This window comes from Alternaria burnsii (genome assembly GCF_013036055.1).
Source record: "Alternaria burnsii strain CBS107.38 chromosome Unknown 705, whole genome shotgun sequence".
NCBI classification, from domain to species: Eukaryota; Fungi; Ascomycota; class Dothideomycetes; order Pleosporales; family Pleosporaceae; genus Alternaria; species Alternaria burnsii.
Genome location: NW_024066107.1, coordinates 1,702,800 through 1,722,620, shown reverse-complemented (window position 1 = coordinate 1,722,620; position 19,821 = coordinate 1,702,800). Strand labels below are relative to the sequence as shown.

The 19,821-nt window shown below is 52.2% G+C and overlaps 7 protein-coding genes across 7 annotated transcripts; 3 read left to right on the top strand and 4 right to left on the bottom strand.

Annotated features, from left to right (window-relative positions):
* Positions 1–311: 311 nt before the first annotated feature.
* On the top strand, positions 312–3,049 carry GT037_000611 (uncharacterized protein; the record flags this gene model as incomplete). Its single annotated transcript, XM_038925658.1, has 2 exons — positions 312–511; positions 595–3,049. The coding sequence occupies 2 exons, from the start codon at positions 312–314 to the stop codon at positions 3,047–3,049; spliced, it is 2,655 nt and encodes an 884-aa protein (XP_038791514.1).
* Positions 3,050–3,485: 436 nt separating this feature from the next.
* On the top strand, positions 3,486–6,690 carry GT037_000610 (snare-dependent exocytosis protein; the record flags this gene model as incomplete). The annotated part of the gene is made up of 4 exons (XM_038925657.1): positions 3,486–3,572; positions 3,653–6,132; positions 6,183–6,304; positions 6,353–6,690. 4 exons carry the CDS (start codon positions 3,486–3,488, stop codon positions 6,688–6,690), a joined length of 3,027 nt encoding a protein of 1,008 aa, XP_038791513.1.
* Positions 6,691–6,900: 210 nt separating this feature from the next.
* Positions 6,901–7,794, bottom strand: GT037_000609 (uncharacterized protein; the record flags this gene model as incomplete). The annotated part of the gene is made up of 2 exons (XM_038925656.1): positions 6,901–6,960; positions 7,015–7,794. 2 exons carry the CDS (start codon positions 7,792–7,794, stop codon positions 6,901–6,903), a joined length of 840 nt encoding a protein of 279 aa, XP_038791512.1.
* Positions 7,795–8,392: 598 nt separating this feature from the next.
* On the bottom strand, positions 8,393–9,532 carry GT037_000608 (uncharacterized protein; the record flags this gene model as incomplete). Its single annotated transcript, XM_038925655.1, has 1 exon — positions 8,393–9,532. One exon carries the CDS (start codon positions 9,530–9,532, stop codon positions 8,393–8,395), a length of 1,140 nt encoding a protein of 379 aa, XP_038791511.1.
* A 906-nt stretch (positions 9,533–10,438) lies between these two features.
* Positions 10,439–15,212, bottom strand: GT037_000607 (anucleate primary sterigmata protein b; the record flags this gene model as incomplete). The annotated part of the gene is made up of 2 exons (XM_038925654.1): positions 10,439–11,710; positions 11,763–15,212. The coding sequence occupies 2 exons, from the start codon at positions 15,210–15,212 to the stop codon at positions 10,439–10,441; spliced, it is 4,722 nt and encodes a 1,573-aa protein (XP_038791510.1).
* Positions 15,213–15,933: 721 nt separating this feature from the next.
* On the bottom strand, positions 15,934–17,279 carry GT037_000606 (uncharacterized protein; the record flags this gene model as incomplete). The annotated part of the gene is made up of 2 exons (XM_038925653.1): positions 15,934–16,379; positions 16,427–17,279. 2 exons carry the CDS (start codon positions 17,277–17,279, stop codon positions 15,934–15,936), a joined length of 1,299 nt encoding a protein of 432 aa, XP_038791509.1.
* Positions 17,280–17,474: 195 nt separating this feature from the next.
* On the top strand, positions 17,475–19,550 carry GT037_000605 (uncharacterized protein; the record flags this gene model as incomplete). Its single annotated transcript, XM_038925652.1, has 2 exons — positions 17,475–18,071; positions 18,177–19,550. The coding sequence occupies 2 exons, from the start codon at positions 17,475–17,477 to the stop codon at positions 19,548–19,550; spliced, it is 1,971 nt and encodes a 656-aa protein (XP_038791508.1).
* Between the last annotated feature and the right edge of the window lie 271 nt (positions 19,551–19,821).

Genomic DNA, 19,821 nt, shown 5'->3' with positions numbered 1-19,821 from the left:
CCATGCGGCGTTCCAAGGCTGTCTTGGCACCTCGCGTTCCATTCATCGCTCGCTGCACGCACTTCGACCAGACTAAGTCAACTTTGGACAACTTCCAGCAGCACGACCCAACCTCTGGGGAATATCTGCGCGTCAACAGGAGCAGTCTTGGGTCTGATTACGCGCTTCTGCCAATCCCACCATCGCGCCTTCCGATATCGCGGGGAGGGAATGCTGTGAAGGAGACAGACTAAGAACGACTCCGGCCGCCCTGAGCGCGTTGCATCCCACGGCATCACTCGCGCATCGCCAACAGCCCCCCAAAAGTCACCATGGCCGCCGCCAACGGCACCCTCACCCCGCCGTCGCTGCCGCCTGCGCCCAACTCGCCCTCTGCCGCAAAACGCAAACTCGGAGCGCCTCATGGGACTGCTGCCAACGGCGCATCCACGCCTGCGCAGGGAGAGAGCGCACCCGCCAACCCACGCTCTCTCCAGGCCGTACTAGGAGACATACTGGCAGTCCTCAAGAGGTATGACACATGCAAACATTGTCCCGCGCCTACGCGTTTTGGGCTCGAGGAACCGTCTGCGTTCGCATGTTGACACTGAATAGCTACGACACAAAGCCCTCGATTCTGTCACACCCCATCACCTCGTCGATAACGCGATCTGCCTCCGGAGAAGCCGACTCGAAGCGCACCAAGCTGACCCCACCGAGCGGCCCTGCGACCATCGCCAACTTGATTCAAGACGGCTCATACCAGTCTTTGCACGCATTGGACAAGGATGTCGAGAGTGCTGCCGCCGAAATCCTGGCAGCCAACGGCCCAAGCGACTCGTCAACTGCGCCAACATCACCTGGGGACACTGCGCTTCAAGGCAAAGTGCTTGCTTTCCAAACCATACTGAAGAACTTGGTTGCCAGGGAAGATGCGCCCAAGGCACATGGCCCAGCAGAGGGCGTCAACGGCGACGCGGATGCCCACGTCTCGACAGAGGATGGTACCCCTGTGCCAATCAAGGAGGAAGAGCAGGACGCCGAGGTGCCTCAGAGTAGGACCGTTCTTACGCTGTACGGAAGCGCACCGCCGAAGCAGCTCTTCTCCAGCTTGCAGCAGCCCCAGAAGATACCACCCACCGATGGAATATCTACACTCGATACCGCCGTCAAGGTGACTCTACCTCTTCGCGAGACGAATCTGCCCAACCTTATCTCGACCACCGAAGTATATCCTCTCCCCGATCCAGACAACAAAAAGAAGATTGCGACCATTGGAGAGGTCTTTCGCGCACCTCCCCACCTACCACAGATCAGCCCTCCCAAGTCTGCTCGACCGACAACGAGCAAAGGCAACAGTACCATCACCTTCGCGCACCAAGAAGCGCCCAAACCCCGTCGCAAGGGATCGCAATCGTACGCGCACCAAAATCTATCTTCGGGCTTTTGGCTTGGATATGGCGGGGTGGATATGCCCAAGGACCAGACCTCACCAACGGCAAAGCAAAAGAGCAGACAGCGGGCATTGAGCATGGGTGAAGCGCAACAGCCACCGTCCGAGGCAATCCTGGTTGCAGTCCAACACGCAAAAGAAGACGCCTTGTTCCGCAGTGCTTACTCGAGCTTTGCTCCGACGCGAGATGACAGCTCCGCTATTATCCCGGAAGAGACCAAGAACATGGTATGGTGGCAGAGGGTCGGCGAGAAGCGCTTCAACGACATGTTCCCAATCGATCCTGCTCTGCTCGATCCTGAGGAGGCTAAGCGGGCCCTTGCAAACGGAACAACCGATGAGGACGAACTGTTCAAGGAGGCTGTGGAGAATTTCACGCCAATCGAAGGAGATGAATTGCCTGGCATGGAGGAGAAGACTGAAGAGGAGAAAGACACAGACGAGCTACTCAAGGAGATTTCCGAACTCTTGGAGACACTTGCATCTTATCAAAGGATACGAAACCTCTCCCTTACAACCAACCCACGCACACCTGTCGTGCAGAACGCCTCCCTTGCGACTTTGGCTGGCAGCCCATCCACACCTTCGTCTGAAGAGTTTGATGTGTATCAGATTCTCAAGTCCCAGCTTACCTTGTTGATCTCACAGCTTCCGCCGTACGCTGTCGCCAAACTCAACGGAGACCAGATGGACGAACTCAACATCAGTCGGACCATTCTGTTCGATGCTAAAGAGTACAAGGGAGTTCTGGAGGAGGACCAACTGTCTAAACTGGCAAAGACACCAGGAATGACTACTGCAGCGCCAGCTACTTTGGCTCGAACAGGCTCTGGAACCAATACGCATTATCCCGCAGCTAGCCATCAGTACAGCCGTCCAGGTCAGTCAGTGCCTCAGTCCGGCGCTCGCCCAGTGTATACGCAACCGCAGTCTCTCCATCGGTCATCCTCAATGCATCTACAACGCTCGCCGTCGGGTGCCGCGCAGACATTCCAACCAGGTGGTGCGCCATATGCCCCGAATGCTCGATCAGGGTATTCGGCAACCCCATCGTACAGCCAACAGACGCCGCGACCAAGTTATGGAACCACACCTTCTGGGCAGTACTTTCCGCAACGCTCTGCACAGCCAAGTGGCTACAGTGGCGCCACGGGCTCGCAGTACTACAACTCGACACCAGCACAGGGTCAAAATCGATATGCCGCACAGCAGAATCAGGGCAACTTCTATCCTCGGTCACAAAATGCGGCACCTCTGTACAATGGCTCACAAGCACCGCCGCCACGTAATGTTTCGCCTATGAAGGGCGCACCACCTACGCCATCAGCTTATGGTACACGGCCAACATACGGCACGCCGGTGTCTGGAGGGCAGATGCGCAGCACCTACTACGGTCCATCGCAATACGGTGCTCCGCAGACGCCTGCTGCCGCTGGCCCCTATAATGGCGTAGCCAGCAATCCGCAGCAAATGATGCTTGAGAGGCAACAAGCCCAGCAAGCACAGGCCCGGCTTGCAGCACAGAACAGTTTCAGTAGTAGTAGGCAAGGGTCAGGGACGCCGCAACCTCCCAACGGCTCCATGTATGGCGCTAATGGGGCGTCCATGTCGACGTAAGGTGTTTTGATGAGTAAGTGTGAATTCACATGGTGTTCCGGATACCATAGATCAACTTGTGGCGTTTCGGAAACTCTAGCAACAAGCGGGGGGGATTATCATTGCCAGCATGTGGTTTAGTTGGTGTAGTCCGTGTACTTGGCGATAATGACGCGGTGTCAGGGCTCGAACAGGCGCCTTGTATTGACTAAAGTAGCATATTTATTGTAACCGACGTTAATCTCATTTGACCAGACTGCTACGAGCATCACCCAGGACATGACTGCTAGCTGTGGCTGTGACGTGGCGTGGACCCTGCATTCCGCTTAAAGTTGCCGAAATGACGTCGCGCAACGCGTTCTTGCCGGCGAAGCAGCTGGGCGGTCCGTCAGTCAGTCGCAGATTGCAATCCTCATCGCTGGCTTTGCGAGCAGAGGTATGAAATACACACATCGCGATGGCTCACCTCTTGCGCGGAAAGCAGGCTGGTGTCAGCAACGACCTCTCCCAAGGCCTAAGCCCTGATCTGTTTGTGCTCGACCATGTATGCGCTCGCTGCCCTCACCCCGCCGTTCCCGCCCTCGCCAACAGCCCTACAGGCGCAAGAGCTAACAGCACGTGAAGATCCGCAACTATGGCATCAACTCCAAAGTCACCCAGGTCGCATACGACCCCGTCCAGTCTCTCATAGCCGTCGGCACCAGCGAGAGCAAGTTCGGCCCCGGCCAAATCTATGTCTTTGGCCAGAAGAGAGTTGAGGTTGTGCTGCCGCTGCCCACGCGCAGCGCCTCGGTCAAGATCCTGCAGTTCTGCGCCGAGAAGTTGCTGTGTGTAGACTCCAAGAACGACTTGTCCGTCTTCTCGCTCGAGACCAAGAAGCTGCTCAATGCCCATTCTCCGCCCGCCAAAATCACGGCCCTCCACTGCGACCCGACCATCGACTATGCGCTTCTGGGCACACAGCAGGGCGATGTGTACGCCTATGATCTGGCCAGGGAGGCTCTTACACCTTTCAAAATACCCAATTTGTGGAGAGAGAAGTTTCCCCGCGCACGCCTCGTCTCCGTCGTCACTCTATCGCTCCACCCGCGAGACATCGGCTCCCTTCTGATTGGATACAACTCTGGCGCCGTCATCTACTCGTTCAAGCAGAACAAGGCCTTACATTTCTTCCACTACCTGGTTCCCAAGGGAGCTCCTGGAGGCGATTCCGATCCCGCTTCCATCCACATGGACCGCGAACCTCCCTTGACACAGGCTGTCTGGCATCCCACTGGCACCTTTGTTCTGACTGGGCATGAAGACAGTAGTGTTGTTATATGGGACTCCAAGGACGGCCGCGTTGTGCAGGCGAGGACATTGACCGACACAAACGTGGACAAGCCAGGCCAAGGGAGCTTCAGTCCAGGTGCTGTCGACGGGTCATATGCGCTCAAGTCACCCATCTTCAAGATTGCTTGGTGTGCAAATCAGGATCCAGATGACACCGCTATACTTGTCGCTGGTGGACAGCCATCCAATATCTCAGCCAAAAGTCTAACCTTATTCGAGTTGGGCCGGACACCTGTTTATGCTACCGCGTCCTGGCAAGTACTGTCGGATCACTTCGAGAACCCCAAAAGGCAAAGAATACTTCCATGCCCGCCTGGAACTGAAGTGGTCGATCTGTTTCTCATTCCACGGACCTCCCCTCACTATGCTGGCTGTCACGATCCGATTGCGATTATCGCTTTACTTGCTTCTGGAGAGTTGATCACCTTATCTTTCCCAAGCGGAATGCCCATCACACCCACTAACCAGCTGCATCTCTCCATGACACTTGTACATCCATACATCAACTACGCGAACCTGGCACCGGTAGACCGCACACGATGGCTCGGCATGACTGAGAAGCGGCAACACGGTCCACAGTTTCTTGTCGGTGGTGCCGAGGCTGTACATCCTCTCAAGCGATTCGAACACCGCAACATAGTACAGACAGCTCATGCAGACGGCACAATTAGATTATGGGATGCAGGTCATGCCGATGAGATTGAGAACGCTGCCTTGCTACAGGTAGACGTTGCTCGAGCAGTCGGCCGACCAGAGCATGTCAACGTCACACACACCTCATTCGCAGGTGCGGCATCTGAATTGTCTGTAGGACTGAAGAGCGGTGAAGTAGTTGTGTTCCGATGGGGTGTCAACAAGCATGTTGGGCAGGAATACCCACCAGGTGAAAACAAAGCTCAAGGGCTCACAGATATCTCACAAAGGAGTGAAGCGGCTCTCAAAGAGGGACTTTTGCCTCTTACCTTGCTTGACGAGGGCAACGGACCAGTCACCGCCTTGAAACATTCTGACGTTGGCTTCGTTGCTGCGGGCTTTGAAGGCGGCAGTTTGGCCATCATCGATTTGCGAGGACCGGCAATTATCTACAGAGCATCGATACAAGAATTCATCAAACCAGACAAGCGCGCCAGCTTTCGACGGAGTTCAACTCAGGCGACTCCCAAAGCAGAGTGGCCGACCTCTATTGAGTTCAGTGTAATGACGCTCGAAGATGAAGACTATTCCAGCATCTTGCTTCATGTGGGCACCAACCTTGGCCACCTTGCAACCTTCAAGCTACTACCAGAATCAAGTGGCCGATACTCAGTGAAGTCTGTGGGCGTGTGCTCATTAGACGACAAAGTCATCAGCATTTGTCCCATGCATGCCGAAACTGGTCGACCAGCTTATGCTTCGCAGTCTGCCGTTGCTGGACTTCGAAATGGTTCCAAGATTGGTGGTGTGCTCCTAACCACAACAGCATCGGGAGCGAGATTATTCCGCCCTGCCACCAGTAAGGGAGCGCACAAAACCTTTGACCAATTCCTGTGCGATGCGGCGACTGTGGTTAGATATGAGGACAAAGGATATGCGCTGCTTGGTTTGTATGGTGATGGGTGTGCGAGAGCTTATTCACTACCTGCATTGAAGGAGATCGCGTCCATCAATCTCAGTGAGCTGCTAGACGTACGGCGCTTCTCCGAGGCAGTCATCACAAGTACTGGTGACATCTTCGGTTGGAAAGGTCCCGCAGAGATGGCTCTAATTAACGTTTTCGGGACAGGACTCCAATAGTGAGTCGAGTCCTCTCTTAACCAGCGATACTTATACTGATATCTTCTAGCGAACGCGCTAAAGACATCCTGCTCAACCCAGAGCTGTTGATCCCGCCGCGACCGACTATCAGCAATATCCAATGGATCTCCGGCACACAGTACGTCACACCAGCTGACATGGATCTACTCAGTAAGTCATCTCGCCAGTTACTCTCAAGTATCGACTAACATGCCTTAGTCGGTGGTCCTGATCGACCTTTGTCGAATCGTCAGATGGCGCAACAACGCGCAGAGGCTGAGCAAGAACGCCGTCGCGCCAACCCGTCCGCTGCCAGTTCTTCTGCCGCAGGGTACCAGTCCTACCCCACTCAACCGGCGACCCCGACTCAAGAAGGCTGGGGTGCCTGGGCGAGTCGCCAGCTCAATGAGCGCACGGAGAAACTCAACATTGTCGGAGACAGCATGGATAATCTTTCGCAGAACAGTGCAGGTTGGGCAAACGATGTCAACAAGTTTGTTGGAAAGCAGAAGAGAGGGCTCGTCATGGGCGCTATGAAGAGCAAGTTTGGGTTTTGAGGCGCCAATGTCTGGTGACTACCACAACGTTTCATGCTGGTTTATAGCTGTACGATCCTTACGTACACATCTCCTCACCACATGCTCATTAAAGTGAGTCATGGCATAAAAGCAAGATGGTGTGTTCAATCTAGGGGCTTGAATAGACGCATTTGCATCCCCATAACGAGTAATGCTAACATCCTTCTGAGGCAGTTGTGTGATGGGAGCTCAAAAGCCATAGTGAACAGTGATGTTGACGTCATCGACGATACACCGCCATCCTGGGTACTATTCGGAAAGTCAGTTGTGATGTCAAAACCATATTCGTGGTCTTGACCGTACCTTGGCCCTCGCCCACACCAACACCCGATCTCCCTGTCTCAACGCATCCAAGAAGCCTTCTCCGCTACCTGCGCCTTCATTCCCCTCGTTCAATTCACTCAGGCCATGCTCTTCCCAAGCAACATGGTACTCCTGCCCCGAAGCCATGACGCGATTGCCCTGCAAATACCACGCATAGTCCCCCTCACCCCCCTGTGGTCCCTGCAACGCGCTCTCTGGCCTCTTGACGAGCGACCAGCCACGACCAACCATATTAGTATGGTAATCCATTGGGCTGCTCAGCCAAGTATTGACCAACCGCGGAGTAGGAAGCCGACTGTTGATATTGGAAGCATCTCGCAAGATAGATACTTCAAGCCATGAAGACGTCGAGAAAGTGCCTTGTGTGTCTTCGCTTGTCCATCCTTGGTCTCTGCTCATCACATCAAAGGTAATGCGCTTGATCTTTACTGTTTCGCCACCAAGACGTATTCTCTCTACGACAGATGCAGAGTAGATTTCGGCTTCGAGACACAATGCTGCTGCGGATGAGCTGTTGGCGCTAGCGCTGGCGTTGGCATGAACTATGCGTCCATTCTGAGAGAATCCAGCAATAGGCCAATATTGAGCATGCTCCAGGACGCTGAGTACTAGTTCAGTAGGCAGTTTAAGTGTCTTGAGGAGGGCGCGGGCGTGACAGACGTCAGCGTAGGTTGGTGTGAAAGGGCCAGTTGGCTCAGTTGTGCCGAACAGCCAGTCCGCGCTCGGGAGTAGTTGCCAAATGCTGCTTAAGAAACTCATCGCTTTGAAGAATCGACAACTGTCAGTTCCAGTGTGGTCATGAGAAGGTGATGGAATGTCCAGAAGTGTGAAACTGCGCACGGTTGGGGGAGTCGCGTTGCGCTAGCAGGGGTCGCCGATGAAGGGCAAGAAGTGGCGAGATGGTATCGGTTTAGTCTGCCTTGGTATCCTGTCAAGAACAGTACTTTCCACATTTTAGAGTGTGCACCACAGGAACTCCCAGCATGGCAAGGGAGCATCATACTTTATGCACCTGTTACTTGCAAAGAGACTTCAAAAAATCCGTTTTTGGATCCGCTCGAACAGCATCTATTTTGCGCCTCAAACCTCCGTTGTGGCACCGATCTCCTACGCACCTAAGCAGTTAACTTTTCCTGTCCTGGAAAAGAAACATGCTTGACGCTGCGCAGCAAAGCCTCGATATTAAAAGCACTCAAGATAAATGTCTCCATCGACTATGAGAGCGCCCACACTTTCATTCTAGGCATTCTCCAATATCTCTATCATCCGGTCACTTCGGTGCTCTTTGTCAGCCGCTACCGCAGAGATAGACAAGAAGACGACATGCTCAGCTATCGCTACCGTCCGGCCGCTCAACTCACTTCGCATCCTCCTCTAGGACCGTTTTCAACTGGCGCAGATACTTTCCAAATTGCCCGAAACTGCTCATTTCCATCCCTCGGGTGCATTTTATCAGATTACTAGCTGCTAATTGAAGATTATCGAACTGGTTCTTGACCCTAAGGTAGACTTTTCGGACATTCTCTTCTTTGCGTTCCTGGGTAGGAACGGCTGGCGCAAACGGGGTCGGGGATGAAGGGGCAGGAGACACTGCTTGCGAGGTGAAGATGGAGGGGTATGACGATGATTGTGATACTTGGGATGACGGTGGTGTAAACATGGAGGGCGGAGCAGGTAGGAACGCGGGTTGTGGCATAGGCGGTGGTCTAGTAGCGGCGGCGGCTCGAAGGGTCTCGTTTTCCGTTCTAAGTCGGTCGTTTTCAGTGATGAGGAGGTCTTTTGCCGCATTCGAGGTTGGTTCCTTAGCCTTCATAACATCCTCCATTATATTGTCGTGCTCCCGCCTCTCTGCCTCTCTTGAACATCTCTCTTCTTGCAACTCTGTTGCTAGCTGATCGTTCATTGCCCTAATGTTGTCGATTTCGATGCGCTGCTGATCTCTTTCCCTTGTAATAGCTCTCAAGTTACTTCTTTCAGTTTCGAGTTCTTGTTGCAGTCTCTCTGTGGCCTGTTTTGTAGCGTTGCTAGATTGAACCCGTATCAACTCACTGTCGTCTTTATCTTTTTCGTGAAGTTTCTTTATCTTATCAAGCTCTAGTTTTGCAGTATCGAGCTCTTTGCGCAGCTGCTCTTTTTCTTGCTTATCGTTGGGTTCCGGGTTCGGTGTGAGAGAATCAATACTAGGCTTAACATCATCCTCATCTTCATGGATGTTTATCTTTGGCCCACTAAACCTGCCCTTTCGCACAGCATGGAGCTTGTCATCTTCGCTATCGGATATTATTATGATCTCAGTGTCTTTGTTGGGCTTCGTTGTTGATGCAGTTGTTATGCCGTTGCCCATGTTCCCCTCATAACTAAGCTTCTGCTTGCTATTTGATTCGGTCTTCTGACGTTTTGCTGTTGCCTGTGTTAGGCGTACAGGCACAGCGCGCTTCTTCAGTAAGTCTGTAGTGGCCTTTCCAGCGTTCCTAGTTGGTGTTTGCTTAGCAGTCATTTCTGCTCGAGTAACTGGTGCTAGAAGTGATGTGGGCGGAGCACATAATCCACTTTGGTAGGCTCTCTGACGATTGAACAGCAGAGTAGCGAAAACTTCGCAGATAGGCGGGTCCTGCGATTGGGTAGGTCTCGCTGGCTGTGGTGTTGGGGATGGATAAGGTGAAGCTAGAGATCGGCGACTGGTACGGCTTGTAGATAAGCGCTGCCGAGCGGTCTGGTGAGCGTAAGTAACATTCATGGCCATGATTACAATCTTGTAAAGATCGTCTCAACATCGCATGTATCGTACGCAACAATGGTGGAGGTGAGAGAACAGCTCAAGTGGTTGAGGACATACTAGTAGTAGCTGGAGCGTTGCCAACATAAGCATATGTGGGTGCTGCCTTACAATGTAGTTCAAGCATTGGGTAGCGGGGCGGTGAGAGAGTCGTGAACGGTAAGTAGAATGTCTGTCATGGTGTGTCACATGCCGTAGCGATGCTTCGTGATATCAAAGGACAGTGAGATATGGTCGATTGTATATTTGAGGTAAAGCCCTATCCTCTGCTATTGAACGAACCTGTTCCCCATACGTGGAGCTATGTTGGCGCATCGCATCAAGCCAGTGAAGTGGACGATCTCAATTGTTATAAGGCGTGCTCGTAAAAATCCACTATCGACCAGGAATTGCAAGGAAATACCATTGATTAAAAACATGCTGTACGCCCACTCCTCTAATAGTTGGTATGCAATGCTGATCCTCCAGAAATGTACCCACAGTGCCTACATGCGCCAACCAAGCAAGCTCGTTACACATTATTTCGTAAGAAAAGATAGACGAAGAGACGAACGCGGATCTCTGAAACGTCTATCAGGAAGGAAAACGGTTGATACAAGAACAGAAACACTCAACATAGGAAACGTACTAATACATATCCTCTCCCCTCTCCTTGCCACTGCCATTAGTGTGTCTCACACTGCCAACCACACTGGCACGTCCACTGCCGCCGATGCGACTGCCGCCCGCAGACGCACTTCTTTGGATAGTTTCGGCATCATCTTCCTCCCTTCGATCCCGCTCTTTTTCGAGCGCAGCCCTCAAGTCTGCATTTTCTTCCACTTTTTGCTCTAGCCTCTTCCGGGCGCCGCTTCGGTCAAGGAGTCGCGCTTCACGCTCAGCCTTCAACCGCCGTTCAAGTTCCTTGAGTCGATGTATCCACTTCTGCTCACTTGGTTGAAGCGGTCCAGCGGCAGGATAAGGGTGGCCTGGCGCAGGCGTCGATGAAGTAGAATAATTCTCGACTACAGAAGCGGAGTGAGCCCGCAACAGCGTTTGCGCCATACTGGCACGCTTGGAAGAGACTGGCGACGCAGCACGTGATGGCGAGCGGCTGACAATAACATCGTTGCCAGACTGCGTCGTGGTCGTGATGGCGCGGAGGGTTTGGACCTCGGATCGTAACGTTTTGTTTTCAGTACGCAGTTTGTTTAGTTCTGCGGTGTTGAGATCAACAATACCTCCACGAACAGTGCTAGGTCTTCCAATCGACTGTCGTTGAGCCATGACAAGCTTCTCAAGCTGGTCAAGTCGCTTGGAGCGTGCGTCTAGGCTATGCTCAAGAGTCTGGTAGTCGCGGACGAGGTTGTTCTCTATATTGCGAATTCTTTGCTTGAAAGCACCAATGACACTCTCCACAGTCCTGACCGCAAGAATGATGTTCTTGTTGAAGCCTTGAACGTTCCTAGAAATGAGCTCCATCGAAGTAAGTTCTCCGTTGATGAGAGCGTTATTGCGGGACCACTCTGCACCACAAAGGGTGGATAGTCGGTTCCACAGGGCGTATAGCAGATTGTTTCGCTCGAGCAGCTGCTCTTTGTATTGTTTCTCTAGACTGTGAAGTTTCTGGCGATCCTGGCTACGAAGAGTCTCCAGTTCCAGGACTCTTGACTCGTGTTGCTGAATCGCCCTGGCAGTGGATTGGTGACCGCGTTTGGCGTTCTCGAATGTGGTTTGGTCTTGTCGGCGGGCTTGGCGTTCACGTTCGAGCATCTCTGAAAGACGGCGGCTTTCCAAACCGGCGCTCTCCAGGAGGGTATCGCGGGCACGCAACAAACGGTCCTTTTCTGCAAGATCGGCTTTGACAACCTCGAGCTCTTGCATAGTTGCTTGGAGGTCTCGTTGAAGCTTTGCAATGTCCTGGAAATTTAGGGTTAGTGTATGTCCAGCCGCTATAGTCAGTTTCGCTCACCTTGAAGAGGCTTGACCTCGTACCGTTGAGGTTTCCCAGGGACTCACGAAGAGTGTGCTCCAGTTCGTCATGGCGCTGCTTCCAGGTGGATGCCTCAACTTCTTTGCTTGACAGGTTCTTTCGTAGCTTCCTGCTGTCCTCCTTGAGCTTTGTCAATTGACCGTTCAGGTCGGTGATGATCTTCTCCACCTCTTGCTTCTCTTGAGTCTCCAAAACATCGCGTTGCTGTCTTTCCTCAGCCATGCGCTCCTCGAGATCTCGGGAACGTTCTCTCGCCTCCTGCAACGTGACTTGGGTGTGGTTCAGGGCTGACTCTAACTCGCCAATCTTGATCTTGTCGCCTTCTTGCTCTTCTCTCAGGAAGTCAATCTCACCCTGACAAGACTCAAGCTGAACGTCCAATCGCTCATTCTTCGACCTCTCCTCACTAAGAAGCTTGTCTTGCCTGTTCAACTCTTCATTTGCGTCTCCGAGCTCAGCTTCAAGGTTCTGAATCTTGCGTAGGCTTGCGTCCCGGTCGTCCTCGAGCTGTAGAAGGCTCTCGCTGACATTCTTCATCTCCTGCTGTAGGGCGTGGAAGTCTTCAGTGGTGTTTTCGAGATCATTGTAAAGACGATCACGTTCCGCTTGCTTCTGTTCAAGATCAATCTCTAGCCTTTGAACTGTATCCAGCGCTTCCTGCCTTAGCTCCTCACATTCTTGCTCTTTATCTTGTAGCAGCTCGAGTGCCTCGTCGCGCTCACTTGCTAGTGCTTGAAGATCTTCTGTCTGTGCTTCGATCTCCCTCTCTAGCTCCTTGACTTTGTTCTCAGTAGTCTCAAGCATGTCGAGATGACCGTTAAGCTGGTCGTCAAGCTCTTTGTAGGAAAGCTTGAGCTGAGATAGCTCATCTCGAAGAGCAGCATGTTTGCTCTCGAAGTCTTCTCGATCAGGATCGCTTTGCTGGGTCAAACGCGTCCCGCCGCTTGCTCTTGAAACAGACCTCATGTGGTTGCGGGAGATGGAGCGCTCCAGAATACTATCACCGGCCGTCGATCCTGCATCTCCTCTTCGAATTGTGAGTTTTAAGCCTTCGTTCTCTTCCCTAAGACGGAGATTTTCTCGATTCCTTGATGTGAGCATAGAGGCTTGTGCGTGAAGGTCTCGTTGCAATTTCTCATTGTCGCTCTGTAGGTGTTCCACCAAGGTGCTGCTTGTGCCGCCAAGAGAGATTGGCGCAGTATTCTCGTTGCCATCAGAGCCAGAATTTGAACGAGCAGCGAAAGATTGCTGGATGCGCCGTGAGTTGTTCAGGGTTTTGTTGAAGTGATGGTTCGTCGTCGAGTGTTGCATCTGTTGGTTCTGCTCTTTCAAGCGTTCGACCTCTTCTCGAAGTCTTTCGCTTTCAGTCTCGGCTTGCTGACAGCGACTCTCGACTTGCTCACGCCTTGCGCGTTCCTCCTCGAAATCCTCTTTCCACATGTTGATGGCCTCGTCAAAACCAGCAGAGTCTTCACCAGAGCTCTTCTCTCGCATTGTCTTTATGTAATCAGCCATGCGTCGGTTGTCTGCTTCTTTCTGAAGTGCCTCCTGCTGCCACTGGTCCACAGTGATCTCTGTAGATTCTAGGCGCTCTCGTAGAAACTCGATTTCCTCCTCTAACTCAGCTTGCCTAGACGACTGAACACTTCTCCCGTCCTCCGAGCCGCTGCCAAGGTCCCTGGAACTAGCGTTACCTTCCTCCTGAGCCTTGAGTCTTCGCTCTAGATCACGAATCTTCTTGCGCATTGACTGACTTTCCTTCTTCTCTGTCGCAAGATCGGTTTGCAGTTGGACGTTCTTTGAGATCATCTCCTTGACTCCCTCGTCAGATCGATTCTGAAGCGCTTGGTCGAGGAAATGAATCTTGAGTTTGAGATCAAAGTTTTCTTTGCTGAGCTTATCAATCTTGCTATTCTGTTCCTTCAGTGTAAGGTTGTGTTTGCTCCGAGTGAAGGGAGTGGCCATGTGCCGTTTGTCTGGCGACCGCGAGTGCTTAGCCCGGAAATCGCGTGCAATAGAATCCGGTACCTGTATGTCTTGAACATGCCTGGCGATAACGGTGTCTGTGGGGGCAGCAGGCTGCACGCTGGGAGCGCGAGGTGTCTCGGGTGGAGTTGCGCTATTAGGGACTTCCTCATCTAAACGACCCAGACTATTATCCGGCTGGAGGAAAGCAGAGAGAGAGTTAGTACTGATACTCCGACCCTTCTCCCAGGGGTTGGTATCACTGTATCCCGACATTGACGAGGCTATGCTACCTAAGCTCGGCAATCTTGACAGCCCAAGGCTCATCCCTCGTGGTCCACTTGAGCGAGGGATTGCGCCACCAGTTTGCAAGGCATAGTCTGCACCAAGACTCGCTGTGCTTCCGCCATCTCCAGACGCATCAGACCGGTTAGTGAACGAAGACACGGATGATCGTTGGCTCGAATGGCGATGCTGCAGGTAGCTCGGTCGCTTACTAATCTTTTGCGCGGTCGCAGGAACTGGTGGTGGAGGCATAGCTATGCTGTCTACGCTGGATTCGTTTCCGTTCGTAAGGGAGGAGCCCTCTTCAACTAGAGAGAAGTCGGGGGCTTTTACTGTCGAGGCACTGGATGTGGGCCGTCGCACGTCCACCTCTTTCTGCTGGGCGCCTGGAGCAGCCTGTTCGTCTCGACGCGAGCTGTCCTCTTCTTCCCCCTCCGATTGTTCCGTAGTCTGGCTTGCTGAAGCGCGCGATTGACTTCGTTGCGCGGCTTCCGCGGCGGGCGAGGAAGGTCCACCCTCTGATGTTGCGGTGCTCGTATCCATCGAGTCGTCGGCCCCAAAGTCCAAGCGTCTCGCGGCAGGTGTCTTGTAGGCATCCGCGGGCGTGGGAGCCTCAGAAAAGGATGAAGAGTTGCTTTGAAGAGTATTCCTGGATTGTGACTTGGTCGGTGTGTTTCCACTGCGTACTTCAAGCTTCTTAGGCTTCTTCTTTGGCTTTAGCAGTTCTTCTAGGTTGTTCATTACGCGCTGCATATCTGCGTCGTCACGCAGAGGTCGAGCTGATTGTTGAGAATTTCCTGGTGAGCCCCCGAATAAGTAGGTATCGTCTACGCCGGACTGTCCTTGAGGTGCTTCGACCTGAATAGGCGCCTCTGGGATAAAGCTCGATTCGATGTCCATCAATTGGCGCTTCATCTCGCGATCCTCGAAGACACTCTCGTCATTATGCGCGTCTTCCTCCTCGATAACATGATGTATGATGCTGTCATCTTCCTCGGTTGGTAAGGGCGGCAGGTCAGCGTCGGGCTGGTCAAAAGCCCTGACATCGTCGGCCTCTGAGATATCGTGCGCCATGTCGTTTTCGTGTGTGGGTGCCAGCGTGGGGGTGGAGGGTGTGGAGTCGAGTTCGTCTGTTTGCGAGGCCTCAGCACTCGAAGCAGGAGCGGTGTCTGTCGCCATGGGGGCCGGTGCGCGCGCAATGAGGGGGGGAGTCGCGTGGTATGGAGTATTTTTGAGGCCTGCTCACCAGCATAGTGCAACTGCCGAGGCTGCGGTGGAGTGAAAGTTGACGACAAGTGCGGTGATTCCCTGCACTCGCCTGAGTGACAACAGAGCGCGCGTTGTTTGCGCTAGTATGAATCCGGCATGTTGCCCTACCATTCTGCCGGTCCGCTCCTAGACCAACCGGATCGGCTGCCGGACTATGTGGGCATGCCGTACCCAGATGTGTGTTTGATGTGATACTAGGTACCTTCGTGTTTATACTGCGTGGTTTCCTCATTTGTCTGTAGTGTCTATGTTGATGATTAAGTGCTTCCATGTGCGCAGTTGATCGTAAACACATAGACCATATACATAGTCCAAACTGCGAATACAGAGGGAAAGGTGATAAATGTACATCTTGATTGTGGCATGGCCTGATGCTACTGGATGGTCTTAGCAAGTACTATGCCTCCATAAACCAATGCTCATATTAACTCCTGCTAAACGCTTATGACCTTTCCACGTGTCGGCGTTGTTGCTGATAACGTTCCGATACATGTGTACGTATGTGATGTGAAGTATCTGAACCGGTCCAGCGGAGCAGCACAGATATTGGTCTCTGGCCGCATGCGCTCTCTGGTATGAAGATTCTGTGTGCGTAGATGTCATGCTAGTTCAAGTAGTCATGCAGCATTTCTCAGGCCATTGCCGCTTCCTTCGCCCGCTTTTTATCCTTCTTCGCTTTCTTTTCGTCTTTTCTCTTGGTCCCCTCTGGATCCCGGTGCTTCTTGGTCTTCTTTGATGGCACTTCAGGCGTATCGACACCATTGACATCAGCATGTTTCCTCTTTGGCTTCTTCGAGGGCAGATTGAGTCCATTCGGCATTCCAAGTCCCGCAGTCTCCCGTGGCGCTTCAGTCTCGTCATCTGAATCACCAATGATCCCGGCGTCGTTGCCACTAAAGCCAGTGGGAAGGAAGCGCATCTTCAGTCCTGTAACCTGTGGTCGTGGTGCACGGATAGTCGATCGCGTTATCGAAGCGGCCGCTTCTGAACCCGTGTTCTGGTCTGCTTGTTTTGTGCTGAGGTGAGGAAGTCGCACGACCGATCGCAAGCGCAACGTCTGTGATATCCGCGTAGAGACTAGCCAGGTCAGTACAGTCAATATAAGCAGTATTTGGTGAACGTACCAGGCTCCATGCCGTTCTTGCGAGGCAACAAAACCTCCCGAGTGCCATCCTCGCTCTTTTCTGTCTGAGAAAATCCATAGTCGGTGCCCTTGTGACTTAATATAGCATCTCCTTTCATAGCTTTGTCCATGGCAATCTCGCTCAGATCCTTCAAGGAGACGCCTGCTGGAGCAGTAATGTGCCATATCTGCTTCCCTTCTAGGTTATCAAATAGTCCTGTCGACTTGGAAATGGTCTTGTCATTCAATGCCACTGGATTGAATCCTTTCGGGGGTACGTAGGCCTGCGTCGGTCGAAAGTCGACTGCATGTGATTGTGATTGCACTGGAAGTGATGGACGTGTTTGAGCTGGTTTGCGTGTTGGTTGCGACGCGTTGTCAGTGTCTGAATCGTCACTGGAGGTGTCTGAGCTGCTTGTGCTGTCGCTATCGCTGTCGCTGTCGCTCGAAGCATCCTTGCTCTTCTCGTTACCCGGAAGCTTCGTCTGTATATCCCTGGTCGGCGCGTCGTCGTCGCTTATCTCTGAGCTCGACAAATCTGCGACGTCCTCTTCTGTTGCGATATGCTTGGATGCTGGTTTCTTGGGTGAAACCTTCGACTTGGATGTGGATTTGGAGGCAGGCGCGTCTTTCTTGCTAGGTTTGGATTTGGTTTTAGGAACGCCATTCACATGGATACCGATGGTGGCTTTCGGCTTCTCGACCTTCTTGGGCTGCGCGGTGCTCTCACTGGGAGAATCATTGTCACTGTCGACAAATTCTTGGCTTAATTGCGCTTTCGATGGGGTGTTCTGAGGTTTTGACTTCTGCTTGGAGCCTGGCAGCGGCACCTTGGTTTTGTGTGTGTCCTTCATGGTGTGTGTGGAGCCATGCTCTTTGCGACCAGAAAGTCGAAGTTCGTAACTTTTTTGCGCCGCGGTCTGGCGCGCTCGGGAGAAGAGCCGCATCGCCACTAGTCCTAATCAAAAGCTAGCGCGCCAAAAATCACTGGCTTGGTCGATGACATACTGGACAGATGCAAAACACCAGCATTAACATCCAAAGTCAGTATGTCAGGAAAACGGAAGAGAGGAGAAGAAGCGACTGCAGTTGGAGTCGTCAGCGAAAAGCCGCTCACTGCGATTGCGGCAGCTCGACTGCGAACGGAAGCCGCAGCTAAAGTCGTGAATACACCCAAAGTCACGCTTGAGCAGATTCCTGTACCAGCAAGTCCATTGCTCAAAGGTGGAAACCCGGAACAGGAAGACTCAGATGAAGAGGAACAACCCGTGCCTGTTCAGCGCAATCTCAAACTTTGCAACTGGCGCAACGAACCACAAAACATCCTCTCAGACACCGACACTGAACTCACCGTCAATCTGAACAAGCACGCGACCATCACGTTGATCGGCTGTTTTGACTTGTTGGTTCTGAGAGGCGCCGTCAATATCAATGGTGCCAATATTGGGACAGTCAATCGTGATGGCCAAAAAAACCAAGCTCATCGAGTGTGTGTACCAGCCACGCACCCTATGTCCAAAATCCGCGGATTAGATGGTACAAATCACATGAGTTTCAAGACTTGCAAGACACCTGCATCTTTGGCGCATATTAGTCCAGTGTTTGACGGAATCTGGAATGACTCCAATGATCGATCGTTTCGTGTTGTAAGTGCATCGCTTCTCGTTTACAGCTCACCTTGGCCATTACCATGTTCTATAAGAACATGATGACTCGTTGAGACTATACAAAAAAACTGACTTTTCTGCTAGGTGACCAACTCAGATGCAGATACGCTTTCCCGACCCTTACGTCCTGAAGTGACACCTGAAGACTGGCTTCGCGCAATTGAGGACTGCGCTAGCAATCCTTCTACCACCGTTGTGACTGGGTTACCTAGCTCGGGCAAATCGACTTTTGCCAGGCGGCTCGTGAATCGCTCTCTCACAGGACTAGGCAAGACCGCTGCATCTGTGCCAGCTGTATGTTGGATGGATCTTGACCCGCAAAAACAAGAGTACGTCCCTAGAGGTCAAATCTCTCTCGTTGTGGTGAGAGATTTGAATTTGGGTCCAAGTTACACACATCCCTCTGTTGTACCAGAACAGAGAGAAGCGAGCAGGAACGAGGTTGTTCGCGCACATCCAGTCCCTTCGAATTTTGCCAATTATGCGGACTATTACCAATCCTGTTTTGAGGATCTTTTCTTGGCATACAGGAATCTTTCTTCTCGAGATTCGTCTCTACCATTAGTTGTCGACATACCCAGCTTTCTCTACTCCTCACATTTCGACTTACTAAACAAGCTGATAGTAAGGATCAAACCGCATAATGTCGTACACCTCAGCGATACACGAGCCATCGACACTGAAACAGCGGCAAGGCTGCACTTACTTCAAACATCAACATCGCAATACCACGGCACACTCTATGAGATTACTGCACAACAGCCCCAGTCGATCCCTATAAGGTCGGAGAATGAATTAAGCGCTATGCAGATGCAATCCTACTTCCATCTCAGATCAAGCAGTACGAGCCAGGGCCAGCCCCAACTTCTCAATTGGACGCCAGAACCTCTTTCACAGCTGGTGCCCTGGGAGTTTTGCTACGAAGAAACCCTAGAGCGAGAACAGGATGTAGTTGCTTTCGCAATGTACTCCGAGCCAGTCGAGCCATCCTCATTGCTGCATGCATTGAATGGCTCCATCGTGCAAATCATCCAATCCACATCATCTGCCGTTCCTACTTCTAACGGCTCGCTTCCCAAGACACAAAAATTTGGGATTCCATATCTTCCAGAGTCTGAACGTACTGGCATGGTAGAACCATTAGATCCTCGAACGACGAGAATGGTTTGTACAGCGATGATCAGGGGCTTCAACCCTGAGAAGAAGATAGTAGAAGTGTTGGTACCAAAGACACATGAGCCTCTGTTGTACAATCTGTCGCCCGAGAGGACCATCATTGTCGGTGGGTGCTGCGACGTGCCGGAATGGGCATTCTTGGAGGACGCATATGCACAGGAAAGAGGGGTCAAACCAGCAACTACTGTAGATAATATGCCGGTTTGGGTTGAAAAGGCGGACCTCGTAGATGACATGGGATATCTCAGCACTGTACGCAGAGTGAGGAAGTTCCAGACCTGATAAAGTACCTAGAGGAGATTCTATTCCTACTTCTTGATGAGGAACAAATATGATAAGTACTACAATGTCATTCTCAGATCCAAGACTACCTCCACTGGAATTGCTGCTTTAGGTGGTGCTGTTGTATCAACGGATGTGTATTTGACTTTTGCGACATTGACGAGGCTAACAGACAGACGTTGGCAAACACCGATAATGACCTGGACTTGAAGAGGTGGGTGATGGTCACAAAGGAGAAGAAAGTACAGAACAGGGATAGAGACGTCAAGGT